This window comes from Dermacentor variabilis, chromosome 10, assembly GCF_050947875.1.
Source record: "Dermacentor variabilis isolate Ectoservices chromosome 10, ASM5094787v1, whole genome shotgun sequence".
NCBI lineage: Eukaryota > Metazoa > Arthropoda > Arachnida > Ixodida > Ixodidae > Dermacentor > Dermacentor variabilis.
The window spans coordinates 14909244-14932394 of NC_134577.1; the positions used below are offsets into that span (position 1 = coordinate 14909244).

General features: G+C 41.9%; 1 protein-coding gene across 4 annotated transcripts in view; it reads left to right on the forward strand.

Annotated features, from left to right (window-relative positions):
* LOC142559988 (rho family-interacting cell polarization regulator 2-like) overlaps positions 1-19927 on the forward strand; it is a 144494-nt gene extending 124567 nt beyond the window's left edge. For all 4 annotated transcript variants that reach the window (XM_075671715.1, XM_075671713.1, XM_075671714.1 and 1 more), the window contains 11 exons: positions 1124-1337; positions 4932-5047; positions 6550-6748; positions 7517-7649; positions 10176-10325; positions 10980-11123; positions 12717-12866; positions 14633-14676; positions 14761-14844; positions 17785-17878; positions 18282-19927. In XM_075671715.1, the coding sequence (XP_075527830.1) occupies positions 1124-1337; positions 4932-5047; positions 6550-6748; positions 7517-7649; positions 10176-10325; positions 10980-11123; positions 12717-12866; positions 14633-14676; positions 14761-14844; positions 17785-17878; positions 18282-18355 (1402 nt within the window). In that variant the 3' untranslated portion in view covers positions 18356-19927. The remainder of the gene's footprint in view (positions 1-1123; positions 1338-4931; positions 5048-6549; positions 6749-7516; positions 7650-10175; positions 10326-10979; positions 11124-12716; positions 12867-14632; positions 14677-14760; positions 14845-17784; positions 17879-18281) is intronic.
* Positions 19928-23151: the final 3224 nt, after the last annotated feature.

Consider the following 23151-nt stretch of genomic DNA (forward strand, 5'->3'; position numbering starts at 1 on the left):
TAGCCTTTATCAAAAGAAATAGAGCCACTGGGAGCATGAATGTTGCTGAGTCATTCATTTGGAACATCCGGTGCTAGAAGGTTGTGTGAATTGCATTAAAGCCCCTTAAACTTAGTAAAGTAGCGACACTCTCCTCCTCCGCCTTCACTCCTCCTCGTTTCTCCTCTCTTTCACGCTCCCTCCTCGACCATGGCGCCGCCTACACTGCTCGAGTGTAGCAGCGGCGCCAACATGCGCTCCTCGCCACTCCGTAGACGATTCTCAAGCAAAAATGGCGCTGATGCACGGCGCGAGGGCCCACGTGATGTTATTAGGCCAATAGCGACGCGGTGTTGTCCTAGGCCAGAGCGTGTGAGCAGAAGGTGGTATTCTTCAAAGCATGGCAGTACTTTACGAAGCTTAAGGGGTTTAGGTTGCATATCTTAGGCTTGCCTTTCTCTCCACATCTTTTCAGCAGTGCAGATGCAACACATACCAGACATCCTGGAGTTATCTGCAGTCATGCACGAAATGGCTCAATTTTCTTCAACAAAGGCTGTACTTTCAACAGATTTATTATGTTTTACTTTGGCAGTGCATCTGTGTAAAAATGGTGCAATTGTGAACAACTTATATTTTTAGTGCTGCTTATTGTCACTTGCAGTGCTGGTGGCAAGAATTATTGATGCTGTTCTCAAAGTTCTTGTAAGCAAATTAGTTCCGCAGAAAATTCAGCTTCAGGCCAATTCTTCCCCTTTTATTAAACTGTTTTTGTTGCGTTTCCATTACTTAATTCCAGTGCTAAAAAGAAGGCGATACAGAAGGCTTCAGTGATATGTGCAATTTCCAACAGATTTATGCCAGCTTATAAGTGGAATACAGTTTGGAATAGTCAGTCACCAGATGTCACCACCGGCACTGTTGTTCAAGTCTGTTTCAGTATTCTGCTACAAGTCCACAGTGCCTGCACTTTTCTAAGGCTACCTGGTATTACAGTGACACAAGCATGAGAAACAAAGAGGTTACAGTGAAGTCTATCTCGCAGTGTTGTGAAGCTAGCACTGCTTTACACATGTTCTGTGCGAGGTCAACTTTTTTTTGTAATTCAAATTGGTTTGAACTTAACTTTCCCGATGAACTCTAGGTGGTCGAGCATGGGTGGTGACAGTGGCTCTGACTGCTGCAGCAGCCTTGACTTGGCTGAATCAGGTGGGAATGTGTCTCCACCTTCGTCGGCGCCATCACCACTGCGCGAAGCCGTTCAGGGCCTGAGCTCCTGCCTCGAAGACATCCAGGGCCACTACCCCGAGCTTCACTCCCTCGAGCAGAGCATAGCCGAGCTGGATCGCATGCTTCGGGTGAGAAACTGCACGGCCACCATGCTTCACTTCTGAAGTGCACAGCCTTCTTGAGTGGGGAGGCCCTCCAGAGAACAAGACACAAGGATGTGCAGTGGGAGGGAATGGAACAAACATTTGTCATCAGCCCGGGACCTCTCGATTTCTTTAAAGGCATACAGTCATGCATTTTTGAAGTTTCACAAACTTTACCACTCTCTTCTTTCGCATAAAAGCATGACACTTGGCAGGCTGAAAATGTGCCAGTACTATTTTAATCTCGCCGTCGGGCATTGTTACCGTTCACTCACATTCAGGGTACTTTAACATTTTTATGATGCAACATACATCATGATGCCTCTCTGGATGTGGTGGAAATCTCGTCAATGCTCTTGAAAACCAAGTGACAAAAACGTAATCCCGGTAGGAGGCCTGCCATTCTTATTGCCGTACTTCTGCTGAATATTTAGAGAATAGACATACCCTTAAAGTGGCATCCCCAAATGTAGTTGATTGCTTTCAGGCTATTTTCTTGCGTCTTCATAGTTCATTAATGTTATGAGGCTACAAGACAGGTGCTGCCAATGTTCTCTGCCCTGTGCCATGGATTTGTATTTCAATGTTTGGCATAATTGCTACCTGTGCTTCTGTGGCTTCTTAGCAATATTCAGGTAAGCATCAAGCACAATGCAACTCAAAGGCTTCACATTAAGAGACATCAATACTATTAACTTTGTTTTATCCTCATTGCCAGTGCAGGAATAGATAACAATCACTTTGTTGATGGCACTTTCTTGTGTTGCTGTATTAAACAGTGCTGAACAGAACTCAAAGGGACAGAAAAATGTGTTCTGTTTATTCAAAGTTTCATTTAAGTGAAGGGCACAAAAGTCGCTAAGAATCGATTTAATCAAAAAGCGTGAGTGTTGTGATATTAGTGTAGTGAAAAAAAGAGACTTTACTGTGCTCTTCATCTAATATTGTAGCTTCTCTTAGGCATGGTTGTGTTTATGTGCAAAAATATTTCCAATAACTCTGTGCAGTCCTCGCATTCAAAATGGCCTTGCAGATTTCCAACTGAAACCCTTATCATAAGGTCTGAAACAGTAATGCGTAAATAGTAATATTTATGCCTTCATCAATAGAATCATGGTCTGCGCCAGGAATTTCGCCCATTATGTACTTCCAACCATCTTTTTAAACCTGGTAACAAGAGCATCATCTGATGCCTCTTTTTCCTAGCGGTGTGAACAAAGCAGTAGTGGCAGCCTGACTGCAAGATTCTACCTACTCTGTAGTGCTTTCTTTCAGCTAAGGGATTATTATAGTGAAATCCTCATGTTAGAAACACCAGCACAACTTCAATATCTTTAAAGAACCCCAGATGGTGGAAATTTTCGGAGTCCTCCACTACGGCATGTCTCATAATCAGAAAGTGGTTTTGGCACAAAAAACCCCATAATTATTTTTTAACTTTGTTATCTTTAGTTTGCACAAACTTTCATGCAACTGCCCAATGAATTGCATTTTCTTTATTATTTATGGCTTTACCATCAGACATGTTTGACGGACTTTTGCTGTTCCATATGCCGATGCCATAGGTGGTGATTCCGGCTAAACTTCCATTTAACCAGAGCTTACAAGCATATGGGTTTCACATAATCAAAGTTAGTGAGCATTGACCCTATGGGCGGACAAACAAATTTGATATGATTGATCCATTCATCTGGCATTTATGTATAAGCGAGTTTCGTTTATCCAGAGTTCACTGTATTTTACTCACTTGAACTATTGTCTACCAGCTTAACTATGAAGCTTTGTATTGCTAGAGTAGCCATGTTTCATATGCTCATGTTGCTGATTTGCCATTACACTGATTTGTGCAGTTAGTGTTGCTTTGCTGACGTCTCATGGTTGGACTTCAGAGCAACTTGCTGTCTTCTGACACAGAACGAGTCAGCTTTACGGGTGTTTCAGTACTATTAGAAACTGTGTGTAATAAGTTTGAACAGTTTTATTTTGTCTAGCCTAATAATATACTGGGCCTTTTGAGCACACTACTTGTGCATGCGATTTTAACGTATGAAGTGTGCAGAGACCAATGAAGCTTATTTTTTGCTGTACCTTGATGTTTGCATTAAGACACAGCTTGTCTTTTTCATTCAGTGTTGGTTATGCTTGTGTTACCATTTTGCTACATTACACATGCAGTCTATGAAATAGTTTTTCCTGAGTAATTTTACAGTTCAATGTGCTTCGTTGCTCGCATTAATTTTGCAATCCCTAATGCTGAGAAATCTATAAACTTCTGTGTTGCATTGGCCATGGTTGTAGTACAGTATGTGCAGCATTATACATAGCATATGACCTGTAGTGAACTGCAGTGTATGCAGCAGTAAGATGCTATGTTCATCTTGTACAGATGTCGTAACATGACATATCACTGCTGTCTTGTCATGTCATGACGTCTCACTGCTGTCTCATTATGCTACAGAACAACTGTAGCATCACAAGCATCAGTTTGACTGTAACTGTTGCAAAACTTATGATATGCTGTTTGTCCACCTGGGAACATGTCATGTGCACTAGATATCCTGAACATTCTTTCTTTCTTTTGTCTGCTTTTTCTACCTCAAGCAATTCTTTTCTGTACTGCTGTGTAGCATGGAGCACATTTAGTTGTCTTTCTGTTCAATTTGTTGCCATCTGCCGTTAGCTGTTGTTGTTTCTGTTGTTGTTGCTTTGTTTATTCTCTCGCTGTTGACCTCTGTCTTCTCCTGTCACTTTCTGCAATAAACCGAGAGGACCACCGCCATTAAGGAGCTCTCTTGATAGCTTTTTTATGAAAACCTGGCATCCATTTTCATGCCAGCCTACGTTGTTCATGAACTTTTCCTTAAGGTAAGACAGAATTTCTGAAAGGCCTGACTATAAATGTGTGGACTTCCTGTGCAATCTTCCCCCGGCATGTAAGAGGGACGTAACATTGCAATGTAAATGCATACCACTAACTTAGAGCACCGTTCTTGTCATGGGCTGCAAAATTCTGTCAGCTGCAATATTCCTGGTCACAATTACTGCATTCTGCTGGGATGAGAATATTAAAAAAAAGAACTGTGCCACGAAATCTTAATGCATATTAAAAATGTTAGGTGTTTGAAGTCAGTCTGGAGCACGTCACTCCTCACTCACTACGATAAAGCTGTCATAGATTCACACAGTATCTTTGATAGCTAAAAAATCGGCCAACATTCACCCTGTTAACATACATAAAAACACTGTGTGAATTTTTGAACGATGTCACCGATCCATTGGCCATCCCGAGCTTGTTCAAAACACAATAGCCCAAAGTGGTGCACATGTGGTAGAAATTACACGTTCCAGCTAATTCCTCCAATTGGATCCTCTCCCTGCAAAGCACGAGCACAAAGCATGCTAATTATTGATTAATCCAGTCTTTATTTCTTTCCCTTCGCTCTTACTTTTTTCCATTCATTTGCCGCTGCCAAGTTTCTGACTAACTGTAGTATAAAATCATTGCCGACTGGGTCTTTAACAATGAAACTGATTCTTCTTCAGTTCTGCAACCTTATGGCATGGGTTTCAAACTTTCAGAAACGAAGCCATCACCGACGCGGATCCACGGGCTCAAATGTGAGCATCTCTGTTGAGAGTGCCCTTGGCTGCTTTGACTTCCTCGACAGTGAAGAAACTGAGTCTTCTGAGAGCAGGTGTGTTACTGTGCTGCTACAGCACAGATGAGCAGAAAGAGAAACGGGTCACACCATTATATGCATGTCATAGCTTATGTGCTATTCCACATCGGGACAACTTGGGCCATGTTCACATTGTTACTGCAGTAGTTCTAGCTTGTTGTAAAATGAACATTTTAGTGTTTAAATGGTCGAGGACATGCTCATTGCCTTTACCTTCCTGTGTCTTGGGGCAAACTAAACTAAGAAATAATACCTGGCTTTGCAGAACACTAACATCAGCAGGATGTCGACTCCATTAGAGTAGCTTTGTTAATTAGTGATCATCCATCGTCACACTTTCGAAGGCCCTATGGTTGGTCTGCACACGGGCGACATTCAACCCAATTAAAGAAGCCTATTAGGTCCATCCAGTTGGTGTCTGAAAACTCGACTTAAACCAGCTTGAGCTAGTTGAAACCAATAAAGGCTGTTTGTGTTTTTTGAACACAAATGAGACAAACCCAATGGGCTATCTTATGGGGGCAAGACCGCAGCAACACATGGGGAAAGTAGGCAGTGAACAAGTGCACGTACAGTGCCATATCTGTGCCTAGGTATGTTTGCGTTTCTCTTGTCGTTAAAGTGGTGCTGAAAGTCTTTTTGAACATAGTACTACAAGTAGTACTACATAGTACTACAAGAGGCTTCTGTGAACATGTGAGCCAAATACTATTGCACTGCATGCAGCAACAAATTTACAATATTGTGACAAAAACAGTGAAAATCACTGGCTCTCACCTTCGCAATGTCGTTGTGCAGCCACATCACAAGTAGCGAACCCCACCAACAACCATTGACAGATTCTGTGATCGCGCAAACATTCTCAGTAATACCATTATAGCGAATTTTCAGTAAAATAAATGAAAAATATACATGTCTGCGATGTTGGAAAGATGGAAAAAGCATTTCATCTTTGCACTGCTGGTCTTCACATGACAATCCAACATAGCTGCATCTGCTGCACGTGGCCTCCAAGATAGCAGCTGTGTGCTGCATAGCAGTGATACCGCAGCCACCACGGTATGCTGCAATGAGCCCTCTTGCCAGGTCTAGGCTCTCAACTTTTGGGCAGGGTCTTGCCCCCTGTAGCTTCCAGCACTCTCGTGGAGACAAAACGAAAAAAGCAGCTCATTGGTGCAATAACTGTGTCTAACTCTGTCTATACTTGAAGGATGCGAAAAATCTTTGTGGTAAAGAGATTCGAGAGGCGACGGCCTTTAATTAGTGAGGCCATTCTGTGATTAGTCAAAAGCTGCTTCAGGGCCTCTTAAAGGCAGCACTTTTGTTACAAAACAAAGAGCCCCACTTATGATCGAAGTTAGTCTTGGTGCCCACCACTAAAGCATCCCTCATAAAATCTATGTTGATTTCGGTTGTCAAACTTCATTTATCAAATCAATTATATCCCCTGCTGTTTTCAAAATGCACATGTTTGCATGGTGTCTTAGCAGAAATCATTGAGGATACTGTTTTTCCAGTCCTATTAGGCAAAGTCCTTACAAGATCCGGGAGACCAAGAATGGTGGAACAGCTGACTCCGGTGTTGCACTGCTCAAGGACCGCAAGAGTCCCATCAGCAGCGGGTCCACCCCGAGCCCAGTCACAATCTCCACCGGCTCAGATCAGCTGGACTGCATCATCGCTGTGCATTGTCGCTACTGCATTCGTCTAGTTGAGGTTGGTAGATTCATTTTCAATACTTCTCCCCGAAGTTTTTTCCGAATCAAGATTTGCATGCAGACGCTTTGGTACTGGAGCTAAATAAAAGCTTAAATGGGTGGCAGCCTGTTCTAATCACAAAATAACTGCAAAGCAGTAAGCCAACCTTTGAGACAACAGGGATATAAAAAAAAAATATTGAATATAACAAAGTAAATCTAAAAGGTGTCATGCAGATATAGGTGTCTAAAAAATATATGTTTATGATGAATATCAAATATAACGAAGATATCTTCAGGTTGGATGTGACTTCACTATAACAAGGTTCTATTATAATACATCCTCACATTTTAAGTTCCAACTCTGTAAGTGAAAGAGTGTAGTATAGTGTCGTATTAAGAGTATAGTGTCGTTCCATTTTATTCTTTGCCACGGTGTTTCATACTGTTGAATTTCAAGGAGAAAGAGTTTGGTGTGTCATGAAGTCAACTAATAAAAGATTAGGCTGTTTTCTTATTCTCACCCCTGTAACTAATCAGTGTCTAACTTGAAGGTAAGCATGCATATTCTTTTTTTCTCGAGGATAATCTTCATGTAAAGGTTTCATAGCATAAGCACAGGTATGTGAAGGTACTTGTGCATTATCAGGTACATCTTAAGTAATCAAGGTGCCACCTTGTTATGAGCAGGTTAGGGTATGCCTGTTATGAATGCACTATGTTTATAGAGAGTAATGATGGCATGCACTGAAACTAAAATCGTCATGTGTCTGGCTCTATTTTGCAGAGTTTGGGCACCTTTGGACCTCTCCGGTGTCGGGAGAGGACATCGATAGAAAAACTTCAGCACCAGTCTCGGCTTCTGTACAAGCTGTTGCGTGTGGCGAATAGATTTGCTGAGGATAGGAGGCAGCTCTATGGTGAGAAGATGGATCTATCAGTACTGTGTGATATGCACCCCCTCCCTGAATAACTTGAATAGCTGAACACTGGCAGTGAGCTATATTCACTTTGTGAGTCACTATTCTTCACCTATGTATTTCTCATGAGAACCCTACGTAGAAATAACTGTTGCTCAAAACAATGATCTTAGCACTACTAAGATGAGGTGCTAATAAGAGAAGGCGTCTCTTTGTTTTCACTAATTTATCTAATGATAGTTGCAGACCTAGTGATGCAATTTCTGTGGCTAAGTCTACTGCAGACGCAAATCTTGCAGGCCACTGGCCTGTGTCAACGTCTGACTTAGTGGTGCCCTCAGTGCACATGTGCAAGCTCCAATGGTAAAAGGAAGATTTAGTAGGCTACCCTCAATACAGCTTACTGATCATGACAAATATTTGCCGTTCCTGCCTGCATAGCTTGGAGAGCTTGCAATGTAAGCTCAAGCATTGCAAGTATGTCTAGGTCTGCCACACTACACTCCAACCAAGGGCACGATTGCTGAAGCACACGTCTGCCCATTAGACATTTACCATTTTTGCGAACCTCTAAGAGTGTATCTTCAACTGTTGACCCATCACGAACGTCATCCACTTTCGGCAATTCACATTTCACATCCAGAGAGCTCTTTTTCTCTAGTGCCATTTTATCAGCTTTTGCTCCATCCAAAGTAGTAGTGTACCAGCATAACCTTTATCAAGACCTGTCGTGCACCTGTCCATTCTGGGAGTTAATAAAAGGTCGTGTCGTGCATACCCTCATGTGGTCTTAGGCAATTTGCCCTATTCCATATGTCTACAAAATATGCTGCTTCTATACAGACATAAACTGACAGATCCGTGCCTCTAACTACTTCAACAATGGCATCCGTAATACTGAATTTGATTTGTAAGCGCTTCTGACTCGACCACCAAACTACATCAAGAGCTGCAGAGATTGTAGCCATCCATGAAGCAGTTTGTTTTATATAGAATCAGCCGCCTTAAGTATGGACTGCATGTTCTGACACGAAACCAGTGTTGATTGATTCTGCCTTTAAACAAGGACCTTATTATCTTATTGCTCAAGATGTGGTAGAATCACACAATCTCGCCCTGAGAACTGGCCGTAGTATAGTGTTTCATTGGATTCCAGGGCACTGCGGCTTTTATGAAAATGAGCTGGCCGATGAAGAGGCATAGATACCCACAATAATGCCACGCAATTGTCCATCACGTTTTTTCAACTGGACACTAATGCTCTAGTGTATACACTATTGCACAATATACTTGGAACATACTGGGTGCTGCTGACTCACCGTCATCAACGCTTTTGGACTCGACATAAACATACGAGTTAAATTACCGCCCAAGATCAGTAGAAGTTACAAAAAAACCCTATCATTTTCTACTTTTCTTCCTAAGCCTTTATTTTTCTGTTAGCGCAGCAATGTATTCGTTATAGAAGCTTGCTTCATAGGTTATGGCTAAGTGTGGCATTCGCTCAGTGATGCAAACACCTTATTGGCCGTGTAGACAGCCCGAACTGCGAGGATTGTGAGGGACTCGAGACAGTCGAATGTGTCTTGTGCATTTTCCCGCGTTATGTTGTGCAAAGACAATCATTGGTAAATTTGCTCAAGTCCGAAATCCGAAGAGGTCCTATTGGGACCTTGGCCGGATTCTTGTTGCGATGATGTTGCAAAGGCTCTAATTAAATTCTTGCACTAGAGCCATCGAGATTTTAGACTTTGAGGAGTCTTTGCTGTTCAAGTTCACTCACTGTCATCTTCACCCTCATCATCATCTACTCCTCTCTCTCTTTTTACTGTTGTCTCCCTTCCCCAATGCTCAGTAGGTCAGCACATTGACTCAGGCCCACCTCTCAGCTTTTCTAGCGTAATGAATCTCTCTCTTTCAGCATAGGGTAGCCATCTAGATGCATTTCTGGTTAATGCCCCTGCCTTCTCTTTCTTTCCTCCTCCTCCCCAATCTGCAAATGCTTCTTTTCTGCATGAAACAAACCTAGCCTATACCCCATATTTTCTAATCTAACATCATCTAATTTTTGTGCTATCTGAACTGTGTTTTACCTTCCCTCGGTGCATGTTCTTATGCTCCGTTACACCACTGGCTATCTGTGCTGTACACATTACATGGTCTTATGCAATCACATTTCTCCTTTACAATCTTAACCAGATTATAACTTACTCACTTTTGGCCCCAGTGGATACTTTGGGATAAAAAATAAGGTTGTTTATAATCTCTGGAAATGCTCGCAAGAATTCCAGAATTGCATGTTGGGAATATCAGAACCAGATCGAAATGCATTTTTCCAAGAAGCCCCACAAACTGCTATTACCTATTTGTGTGTAAATTGTTTTTGCCCTCCAGGCATTTGAAAGTGTATTAAATTTTTAGGTGCTTTGAATTGATAGCACTCATACTGCCTGTGTGAATTCTGTTATATTATTTAATTGCTTCTGTCAACAAAGTTGACAACAGGGATGTGGTTCTGTTTCTCAGGATCTCAACTGGTTGAAGAGGATGACATTGGTCACCTTTGGTGTCAAATGGGCACCAACGATGGCCTGGTGACAACCTTGGCAAGGCTGCGTGACCCACTGGCCCGGCTTGTCAGGTCCCGCCTGAACAACGGTGCCATTTCCGAAAGAGGCAAGTTCTTTCTTTCATTTGCAGTGAATGCTGCATTTGGTTATTGCTTACAATAACATTTGCTAACTTTCAAGATTTCCTTGTTTTGACATCTCGCTGCAGATTTGCTCAGCTGGTTTCCTTTGCAACATGGTTTTTGTCTTTGCTTCATTTCGTTCATGTCATACTTCATTAAGTCGTTGAACCATATCTGTCTTCCCTGGTGAGCCGTGGTCAAGGGCATAACCAACTAGGTGGGTGTTACAGGGTCAAAACGCTCACCAGAATAATCATTCTAGTCCTTATGACAACAGTTTCCTAAAAGAGAAACAGTTTATGAGCTAGGCGGTCATCAACATCCCCAGAAATTACACCATCTTAAAAACACCCTCGCACCCAGAATGAAGTTCTCAACCTATAACTGACTTTGGCTATCGCACCTGCAACTTTGACCATTCTCCAGGAATGCTCATTCCAAACACAATCTTTTCTCATTACATTGCATACTTGTACACAGTAGCCTCAGTTTAGTCTTGTGAAAATTCTGAATGCTGGACCTGGTCATAGCCAGAATTATAACATGGTGTTGTGTGTGTACGTGAGTAAGTATATTTTCGTCTGCCTTCTTGACGTAATCAAAGGCATGGTTACTCACTTTGTACATCCCTGTTCCAGTGGTGATGGTGGTACTTCAGAAAATGCTGGATATCGCAAGGCTGGAGCCTGACATGCTGGTGACAGTGCTGCAATTCCAGACGTACTTTGCCCAGCTGGGCAGCACACTGTTCATGGATCACGTGGAGCAGTTGGAAGCTGAGTGTAAGTACTTGTGACATGTTGCGAAACCACAGTGACGTGTGGGGTGCTGTGACCATGAGAGAATGTTGGTTGTTCTCTATCACCGAGTGCAATATGTGTGGCTTACGTGCAAGTTGATGGAATCGAATATAAGTTAGTGCTGCTTGTCATGGTACAGAAATGACAGTGAGAATTGCAGCAGTAATGACAGCAGTACGCTAGTTAAACTAGCACTCGCAATAACAGTGAAGGTGAGTGAGCTGAAACTACTAAACATAGGAAAGCAGTGGAACCATGCTTTTACATGTGCCTGAATTTTAGAGTGCAGCTCATAGGTGCCCATTCCTGCAGCGAGCATCAGCATTGGTGGCGTAACTGAGCGAGTGAGCACAGGGAAAGATAGAGTGAACATGGAGAAACATATGAAAGACGTGAACCGTGAACAGCAGAGACCAATGAGAGTGGCCCCTTTAGCGACATGCACGTGGGAAACTTGTCATGCGGACCCACCCAACCGCTCAATGTGTACTTGTATCTGGTATCCACCAGACCACTCGTTTCATACTATCATCTGCTCGCATCAGCTCTTGCTCGCGCTTGTTTGGTCTCGTTCACGCTTGTTTCGATTGTCAAGGTTTGCGATTGTTTCGCAATCTAACTGCACAATGCGAATTGTGTAGTACTTTCTGGAAACCATGTGGCACCAGTGATTACTCTGGAACCTTCGACGAGTCACGTATAAAAGCCGATGCACTTGACCCACAGATCAGGTTTTCGGTCACTGCTGACTCTGCTACATGTTTCTCTCAATTTCTTTGCCTCAATATATCGCAAAGTGCAAACATGTATAGAACTGTGCTCAAATTTCGCATTAGGGAGTATCATTACTGCCGGTGAATTTTTTTTAGGTGAATAACTTTCTTTGGCTCTTTCAGCCGTTTTTGTGGTTGGTCAGCCGTCAATGTTCGGCAGTCGGACTCAACAAAAAACATTCGTTCTTTCTCTTGCTCTTTTGCTCTCGCTGATATTTGCTCGCCAGCTGTTTCACTGGCTTTCTCTTTCATTAGTTCATTGACGATCATCATTGGTGGTTGCTGCACAATTTTTCTGAACATAAAGATTTAAAACGTTGACAGTGCGCTCTCATTTTTGCTTGACATAAACTGTGCTCACTTCTTATCTAACGTCTGTACCAAGACATTGTTTATGAAACACCCGCGTAATGGTGAACTTTTTTTAGGTTCAGCACAGGAATGCTTGTTCTACTGAACTACACAGGAACGAAGTTTTACTGTACCAAGGAAGAAAGCATGTTTGATTAATTGACCTTATCATGTACTTTGCAAACTGTGCTAGATACTCGATAAATTGTTCACGTCATGGCAGAACAAAAATGGACTGGGTAGTACTACCAAATTTGCATAAACAGTTAAATTTTATTGAGCCACATTCTTTCATCTTTTGCATTGTACGCAGTGCATGTGTGCGAATAAATATTTCTAATCAAGGTATGACTACTGCAACAGTTTCATTGATCCTTCTTGTACTTGTAATCCCCACATGTGTTAAGATTGCCTGTGAGTGCACATATGTTGTTCATATTCAACACTGCAGTGAAGGTCCTTGATTCTCTATCCTCGCGGGAGCTGCCCATCGTGAAGAGGACACTGTCGGCACTGAAGAATGTAGTGCCTACCCGGGAGCTGGTGTTTGCCATTTCCCAAATTCTGGTCTGTGGAGATCGACAGCTCTCCAATCTAGCTGGTGAGCCTGACATCATTTCTCACTGTGTGGTTTCTGAGAGCAGTTCTAGGTTTTCCCAGTTTCCTGCAGCGGTAAGCTTCAGTTACCAATTCTATTTAGCTTTACTTGATATGTAATTTTAATAGAGGTTAAATGTAGCCCTTGTAGATGAGGGTACTGAAAGAAATACAAACACAATGCTCATTCTTTCTTGCTACTCTGAACTGAAATTGCAGTAGTCAAACCTTAATGTAACTAGTTATCAGATCTAACAAAGTAAATGTAAAATGTTTCTTGCCTCTATCAGTGTTTGATGAACTGTGTATATACTCGCGTAAGAGCCATACTTTCATTTCTTATTTTTTCAGGGTGCGGCTTGTACACAAATAGGCCATTTGCAATTCAATTCTCGGGCGACATATTCGAAAAACATGTTATTTCTGTGATAGTAAAGGCATGCTATCTAGAATGTGTTTGCAGATACACTTGTTAGCAGTCTTCATTACCATCGCAGTTGCTGCAGCTTGGATGAGGTTCATCAGCATCTTCAAAGAGGTAGTCATCCTCAGTGCCATCCACAGCATTAGAAATGCTTCGTATGTGGTTAGCCATTTTCTTACCATCACAGGCAGTCATATTATGCAACTGTGAAAGTTACCAACACAAAGAAGTAATGGCACATGGCTCTAGCAAAACACAAACTGGACGAAAAAAAGGAAAATTTTGCAGATAGCGCACAACATGGGGTCATGCAAGATCTTGGGCTGCCATGTTAGGGGGTGTGGCTCTTAAATGACTGCAGCTCTTGTTTTAGTATGTGCTGTATAAACTTGTAACAAATATATTTATGAAGATATTTTCATGTTGGTTGCAACTTTGTTATACTGAGATTCCATTGCACAATGAAATGCCATCATGCAAAGTTGCTGGCAATGGCCCTCCATTCTCTGGTCCAAGGGCGAGCTTGTACTTGCAACTTGGGGTTATGAAAACCCGCCGTGGTTGCTCAGTGGCTATGGTGTTGGGCTGCTGAGCACGAGGTCGCGGGATCGAATCCCGGCCACGGTGGCCACATTTCGATGGGGGCGAAATGCGAAAACACCCGTGTACTTAGATTTAGGTGCACGTTAAAGAACCCCAGGTGGTCAAAATTTCCGGAGTCCTCCACTACGGCGTGCCTCATAATCAGAAAGTGGTTTTGGCACGTAAAACCCCAAATATTATTATTATTGGGGTTATGAAAGTGGGCAAATCGATCAACTAACATGCGGTACTTGGCAATGCATACTTGACAATGTGCAAAGAATGATGTGTCTCGTAGAAGCCAGCACATCCAGTCAAGAACAGTACTGCACTACACTTGCTCAGTGAGGAACAGGCACATTCAGGCTATTTCAAAGCTTATAAAGGTTGAATGCAGCCAAAGGCAGGCGAGCCATAGTGGTTAGAGCACTCGGTTTGAGCAAGTACAAGCTCTGGTCTGATTCCCTGAAAATCTGTGCAGTGCTTCTCTTTTAATTTGTAAGTCATTCAGCATTCTTGTGAAGAGATGAAAACAAATGGAAACACTTCATACATATACATTTTTCCTCTTTGACACTCCTAATGCAAGTGCATAAAAGAAAATCTTGTCAATCTCCGCTTGCTTTACTACAAATAGCAGCTGGAAGCTCAGGGATATATTTAAAAAAGAAACCTTGAGGTCAAGTCCCTTCGCCTCAGACTGAATAATCTTTTTCCATTTGGGGGAACGTACCACACATGATAGTTTTGTTGCTTCCTTTCAGAACAATACCTGAAGACAGCAGTGAAAGTCACTTCCAAGGCTCAGGTAAGCATTACCCATATGTGTATGTAGTATAAGTGTTGGTATAACAACTTCTGGTTTCTTGCAAGTCTATGCATCTCGTTGCAGATCTGTGTACTGCTGGTCGAAGGGTTGGAAGCTGATGCTGCGCTCACTAGGCAAGGGTGCTGCAGGGCCCTGTCTTTTCTACAAGTGAGTACCATGTGAATTCTAGGGGTGTGCCAATATCGAAATTTTTGAATAGAAATCGAATATGAATACTTAGCATCAAATATAGAATCGAATGTCAAATAATGATATGCACATGCATTTACTAGCAAATTGGCTTGTTTTAACAAGTTGGAACATTGCAATCATGTTGCCATTGGTAAAAAAAATTTAACTAGTAAGCCGTTATACTAAAAGACTGTGTATTTGGCTCATGCTAGCTTTGGAAAATTGACTAATTTCCACTGGTTCTCTGTTCTCGCCAACCTGTGCCTTATTATGCCGCATCAATTTCCCGTAAACTCAGGCATTTGATCCTGTACCAGCTGTCACTCATCGCATTTGCTGTGAAACAATAAGCTCAGCGCTGGGGGTGGAACCTGCAAAAGAGTGCACCCTCTCTGTTTGCAAAACCGTGCCCTTTGCTACTGAGGGGCTGGCTTTTCTGCAAAGTTTAGACATCTAGTGGCTAAGCATGTTTTACAGGTGAAATTTCGCTAGCAGCGTGAAATTATCGCAATATTCAGCACAAAACCAGAAAATTTCTTAGATTAGATAGAAATAAATGCTAAGAACCATGTATGCTCCCGCACAGCCAGCAATATATTCGATTTGTTTCGAATGTTCGTATCCAATCAAATATTCAAAAATTGTCGAATGCCTAGTTTTTAATTACAAAGACGGCGCCGAATAAAACAACACACAAAGAAGGGGGACACGAGACAGCACGTAATGTGTCCCCCTTTTTCGTGTGTTGTTTTATTCAGCGCCGTTTTTGTAACCATGCTTAACCAACTAGCCCACCAACACATGCTAGTTTTTAAATTGAATACGAATATTGAATGTATAATATTCTATAATATTCAAAATTTTTGAATATTCGCACACCCGTAGTAAATTCATCAGCCAAACTTGTTTTGAGAATAGAAAACTTGTACACACTGAGAAAGTCTTACGTTAGGTTAGGTTATAGGAATACTGCAATCAATTTTCTACAAGTTATAGCTACACAATTGGTGCGTTATAGAGAGGCATTGCCACTGTGGCAAAAAAAAAAGAAACCTAAAGAAAACTTAACTGAGCTTGTGGGGGTCGACAGTGACGCAGCCATAACCACATTTATTTTAAGAACCCTCTGAGGCAAGACATGTCAGCTCGGCACTCTGAGCCTGGAATGTTTTAAACTCGCACTCCTCGCTATCGCTTTCATCTTCAGCCGGTAGCACTGCTGCTGACAGCAGTGCCACTACAAACTAATGAACTGCTGAACTCAATGATGATGGTACCTTAGATCATAATGTAAGGAACTGCGCAGGAAAGATTGATGCATGGACAGGGATTTAAGATACACGGACAAAGTGCAAAACGTTGCGAATACGTGCAGAGCAAGCAGATGGAGACAGAGGAAGGACAGTGTGCCATCTTGTTCCTTGCTCGAGCTCTATGTACTTGCAATGCCTGGCCAACTAGCACAACAAAAAGAAGTGTTGGTGCAATGCCTGTCACAGGCTTTTACCTCCAGTTGAATTGATAGTCTTGTACTTTTTGGTTGTAACTGTCAGCACATATAGTGCATGCTTGAAAAAGGAAGAAATCTGATTAATATGCTAAGAGAATACTTTATCTTGGGGCCAACTCCAATTTCTCTTCAAATATGCATGTGAAATGCATTAATGCTCTCATTAAATAAACTCTTGACCAAACTGAGTTAAATTCATTGCATATAAGAGAGAAAGCTGATTTCTACCGATTTTGGGAAACTGAATTTTCATTTCAGATTCCAAGGTTTTTTTTTTACAATTGCCAAAATTTAGAAGATTAAATAAGAATTGAGGCATAAGTTTACAAATTCATAGCTGCACATCAAAAATCAGGCATTGCAGTTCAGTAAATTGAATCTGTTAGAGCATCTAAAAGAGACAAATTTGATAAGCATGTTAAAAAAATTAAATTTAACTACATCATGGTGCCAAAAGCTGCCAAAACCGCGATCTGATTATGAGGCACGATCTAGTGGGGGGCTTCAGATTATTTTTGACCACCTGTGGTTCTTTAATGTGCACCTAAATCTAAGTACAAAGGTTTTTTTGCACTTGGCCACCATTGCAGTGTGGCCACTGTGGCCAGGACTTGATCCCGCGACCTTGTGCTTTGCAGCGCAGCACTGAAGCCACTAAGCAACGACAGTGGGTGACGGGCATGTTTACAGTTCATGCGCAGTTGTTGCACTGTTTACGAAGGTGTTGCAAAACCTACACTAGCATACCAATTTCACAGCGGCAAACAATACCGCAATTTTGTCCACTTTAGAAGCCATAAAAGGTGCAGTTTACATAATTGTGATATTGTTAAGTAACAGAGTTGCACTTGAAGGATTACTGCTTCATTTTTTTAAAACTTTGCAGTGTTCAACAAATTTTTTTATATTGATGGCCTAAATAACTAACCTGCTTCCTACTGTTGGTAGATTTTAACTACAAAATTCCAACAGCTGCTTCAATGTGCTGCATGAAGAACTGAATGTTAAGTCCATCCAGTGCATGCGAGTGTTACACTGCGTCCTTTACAGCGTTTCTGCGTAATTTAAGCACTTGTTGTCCTCTGTGCTCTGATGGCTGATACATCACAGGTGTACTATGAAATGCACAAGTATACAGAAGGGTGTAAACAGGCGCCAACTGTGACATGGACTTCCACAAGCCTGTGGGGAGATTCTTTTTGTTCTTGAAACATTAAACTGCGTGTACTACTGGAGCAAATATTGCAGTTGTTGCGTCTACTGTGGCGGCAATATTGTCAAACAGGTGAAATCATTCTCGAAGCAAGCAATGTACAGGACAGACTGATGCAGAGTATAGCAGTAATCACTACAGGTAGCTGGACAGATAAGTTATGCTCTCGCTAAAATTGTTGGCTCCTTTGCAGGCTCAGGAGTACATGGAGGAGTTGGTGCACCTCTCGTATGCTGATGAAGTGGCCAAAGTGCGACAACAAGCCAAAGAAGCACTATTCTCATTCGGTAGGTTATGGTCAGCTCGATTTTATGAGGACCGAGCACCTAATAATGATCGCTTGCTAAACGAGCAACAGTAACTGAAAGTAGCACTTGTGTTTGTTCCTTCTTTCTCTCGTCCTTGGTTATTCACCCTTGTTCCTTAAGAACATATAAATTCATTTCTACTATGCTGATGTGTGTTTATCAATAGATGAAGTGTGCTTACATTCTTGCTTGCTTACTGTTTATTTTGCTTATTTTTTGTTATAGTTGATACTTTTCTTGCACCTACTGTTCCTTTGGCATGGTGCACAGATACACTTGATGCTATGTGCTGCCCTTATGCACTACTTTCCCACTGTTATGCCTGTAAATATGTTGTGTGTTAATGAATCAATGATTGCCTTGCCGTTCTGCGCTTTTTCAGGAGAAGACGGGCGAAGGGAGTTCCAGCAGTCCCAGTTGGTTGCGCACGGTTTCCAGGGTTTGACTGTCAAGTAGAGCTCTGTCAACATAACTTAGACCACCACGAACAAATGTGCGCTTGAAGAACGTCTATATTTTGACACCCCCCCCCCCCCTTTACCTTCCAAACGCCCATGCATGCTCTCTAGTGATTGTAGCCTCCGGGACTTAAACGACCAAGCGATCCATACTGTCTGCAGCTTGAGGCCAAGATGTTGTTTCGTTTCATGGCTGTTCGTATCAGCTTCTGCCAAGTTACGACTGAGCCTTTTGTTTTTGAGTTCCTGTTTATTGCTGCTGCTTTTGTAAATAATATCAGGATATCCAGTGAGAAATATTTTAGTTCAGGTGTTTTACGTTATTCTTTTTTTAATTTTTAAGCTGACCATGCTTGTTTCATCTGATGTTTATTTACTATTTTTTTTGCTATACTTTTTTTTTTATTCTTTCCCATCATGCAGTGCAGCTGTGCTGATCAGCATTTTCTTTTTTTCTTTTTAATATCAGTGAGAAAAAGTTAAGAGGAAGCTTTAGCTCAGGATCCTCTGATTTTCACATGCAAATCCATCTAGAACGCAGAAATGCTCAGGTCAAATTTGAATCAAGTTAATTGTAAATAAGAGAGAATATTTAATTCTACCAGGTGTAGCAAGCAGAATTTTGGTTCATGGTTTCTAATTTTTTCTAAGCTGTTGCCAAAAATAGATAAAGTATTGGAAAATAAGTTTCACCTGTGTACCAGAAACAGGTACCACAAGTCTATAAACTGCATCTGTTATTCTGAAGAAGGCAAGTGTGACATATTAGTTCGCAACTTATATGAAATCAGCACATTCTTTGCAATGAATTTGCAAATGATGTTGCTGTGGTTGAGAGCAGTGTCTAATTAGCAATTTTGTCCACTTTGTGTGTACGAAAAGTTGTAGTTTACAGAATTGGGATATCATTTTTCATTGTGGAGTTACGAGTTGTATGCTTAATGCTTTAATTTCTTAGTTTTACGATTTTCAGTAATTTTTGTTAGGAGATTCACAGCCTGAATCGATGATCTGCTTTCTACAGTTGCCAGGTTTTAAAGCTCCTTCTCTTTTAAATGCAACAAGCCTCATCAAATTTGGTGCATTAAATGCCAAGCAGAACGATTTTGCTGTTCTTGTGCATTTAATAGGAGTTTGTGAGGTAATGCTTCCTCTTAATACAGTGCTGCTTATTGTCAGGTGTGCCTGGATTGCTCCATGCATATCAGTCGAGTGAAGCTGCGTGAGAGTTGATGGCATGTTCATAGTGATGACACATGTTTGCAAGCTTGCCAGCGTGCCATGTTGCTAATGGGAATCGACAGTGCAATGCTTGTTCCGACGGCCGATGGAGGCACCACTGGTAGTACTTTCACCCTACGAGCGCCACCCATGCAGTCTAGTCAGCAAAGTTGGTTGTTTGTTATCATTCCAGAGAGACGAAGAAAAGTGAGCAAAATGTTTCTTTATTCGCATCGAGAGATGTTTGAGTGCCCTCCCCCCCCTTTTTTTTTCTGTTGCCACTAAGATGAAGCGTCTGCCAAATCCTCGAGACCAAGTGCTGGTTTTTAATAAACAAGTTATTGCATGACTGGGTTGTACGTCTCATTTTTAGCCCCACTTTAACCAGGCCTACATAGATATTAATTTTTAGCAGAGAACTCGCTGTACAGGACAGACACAAGAATGAAGATGCACGGAATAAATTTAATCTGATTTAATATCCTTCATATTGTCAGTTGCAAGTGACTATTACAAGTGTGTACGATGGACACAATTTGCAGGGTGAACTCGAGAGGATGCAGATCCGAGGCAACTTACTGGTGCATTGTTATTGCTTGCCCACAAACTGGGCAAGGAGTGTCATCATCATCAGCCTGGCTACAGCCACTCCAGGCCAAAGGCCTCTCCCATACTTCTCCAACCACTCCGGTCATGTGCTGATTGTGGCCATGTTGTCCCTGCAAACTTCTTAATCTCACCCGCCCACCTAACTTTCTGCCGCCCCCTGCTACGCTTCCCTTCCCTTGGAATCCAGTCCATAACTCTTAATGACCATCGGTTATCTTCCCTCTTCGTTACATGTCATGCCCATTTCTTTTTCTTGATTTGAACTAAGATGTCATTAACTCGCGTTTGTTCCCTCACCCAATCTGCTCTTTTCTTATCCCTTAACGTTACACCCATCATTCTTCTTTCCATAACTCGTTGCGTCATCCTCGATTTAAGCAGAACCCTTTTCACAAGCCTCCAGGTTTCTGCCCCCTACGTGAGTACTGGTAATACGCAGCTGTCATACACTTTTCTCTTGAGGGATAATGGCAACCTGCTGTTCATGATCTGAGAATGCCTGCCAAACGCACCCCAGCCCATTCTTATTCTTCTGGTTATTTCAGTCTCATGATCCGGATCCATGGTCACTACCTGCCCTAAGTAGATGTATTCCCTTACCACTTCCAGTGCCTCGCTACCTATCGTAAGCTGCTGTTCTCTTCCGAGACTGTTAAGCATTATTTTAGTTTTCTGCAGATTAATTTTTAGACCCACCTTGTGCTTTGCCTGTCCAGGTCAGTGAGCATGCATTGCAATTGGTCCCCTGAGTTACTAAGCAAGGCAATATCATCAGCGAATCGCAAATTACTAAGGTATTCTCCATTAACTCTTATCCCCAATTCTTCCCAATCCAGGTCTCTGAATACCTCCTGTAAACACGCCGTGAATAGCATTGGAGAGATCGTATCTCCCTGCCTGATGCCTTTCTTTATTGGTATTTTGTTGCTTTCTTTATGGAGGACTACGGTGCCTGTGGAGCCGCTATAGATATTTCAGTATTTTTACATACGGCTCGTCTACACCCTGATTCCGTAATGCCTCCTTGACTGATGAGGTTTCGACTGAATCAGACGCTTTCTCGTAATCAATGAAAGCTATATATAAGGGTTGGTTATATTCCGCACATTTCTCTATCACCTGATTTATAGTGTGAATATGGTCTATTGTAGAGTAGCCATTACGAAATCCTGCCTAGTCCTTTGGTTGACAGAAGTCTGCTTTCCTGATTCTATTTGCGATTACCTTAGTGAATACTTTGTAGGCAACGGACTGTACACTGATCGGTCTATAATTTTTCACGTCTTTGGCATGCCCTTTCTTATGGATTAGGATTATATTAGCGTTCTTCCAAGATTCTGGTACGCTCGAGGTCATAAGGCATTGCATGTACAGGGTGGCCAGTTTTTCTAGAACAATCTGCCCACCATCCTTCAACAAATCTGCTGTTACCTGATCCTCCCCAGCTGCCTTCCGCCTTCGCATAGCTCCCAAGGCGTTCTTTACTTCTTCCGGCGTTACTTGTGGGATTTCAAATTCCTCTAGACTATTCTCTCTCACAGTATCTTCGTGGGTGCCACTGTTACTGTATAAATCTCTATAGAACTCCTCAGCCACTTTAACTATCTCATCCATGTTAGTATAACAATATCGCCGGCTTTGTCTCTTAACGCATACATCTGATTCTTGCCTATTCCTAGTTTCTTCTCTGCTTTTAGGCTTCCTCCGTTCCTGAGAGCATGTTCAATTCTATCCATACTATACTTCCTTATGTCAGCTATCTTACGCTTGTTGATTAACTTGGAAAGTTCTCCCAGTTCTATTCTAGCTATAGGGCTAGAGGCTTTCATGCATTGGCGTTTCTTAATCGGATCTTTAATCTCCTGCGATAGCTTACTGGTATCCTGTCTAACGAAGTTACCGACTTCTATTGCACACTCTTTAATGATGCCCATAGGATTGTCATTCATTGCTTCAACACTAAGGTCCTCTTCCTGAGTTGAAGCCGAATACCTGTTCTGTAGCTTGATCCGGAATTCCTCTATTTTCCCTCTTACCGCTAACTAACTGATCGGATGTGATTGGCAGTGCACCTTGCCGAGCACATCCACATCTTGTATGATGCCAGGGTTAGCGCAGAGTCTGAAGTCCATTTCAAGGAGTGTCACATTAACGATTCATAAGCATGCCTTCTACAACACTTTCATAAACAGTTTGCTTTTCTTGATTGCTTGGTTGAAATTTGTGCAATTTTACTCGTGTTAATCAAATGGCGAATTCAACTGGTTAGTTTTGCTGGTAAGCACTGTTGATATTTCAATTTCCTGTCGCAGCAACTGAATTTCAATGGGGGCGAAATGCGAAACCATTTGTGTAGTCAGAGTTAGGTGTACGTCAAAGAACCCCACTTTGCCAATGTTATTCCTGAGCCCTCCACTACAGTAGCCTATATACTGGTAAGCACTGTTGATATTTCAATTTCCTGTCGCAGCAACTGAATTTCAATGGGGGCGAAATGTAAAACCATTTGTGTAGTTAGAGTTAGGTGTACGTCAAAGAACCCCACTTTGTCAATGTTATTCCTGAGCCCTCCACTACAGTGGCCTACATAATCCACTGTGCAGGTTTTGGATGTTAAACCACACTTATTTTTCTACTGGTCCCTTGAGGGCATTTGTGCCTTTCTCCACAAAGAAATGCCTTTTCAATTTATTTGATGGGGGTTACCATGCTTAATGACAGGTTTGAGTACGATTTTGTCTAAACCATTGAAAAAAAAAGAAAAAAGAAATACTGAGCCACATCAACGAAAGTGGCATCCATTGTCATGGGTGGAGCAGAAAAAAGGTTGTTCCAAATTTACCACTAAAACACACTTGAACTACGGGTGTGGTATATGAAGCAGATGGCCTTTCGCACTAGCTCTGCATTCGCAAGTCCTGTACCTTTGTAATAGTCAACTGAAAATCCAAATGCTTAAAGTTG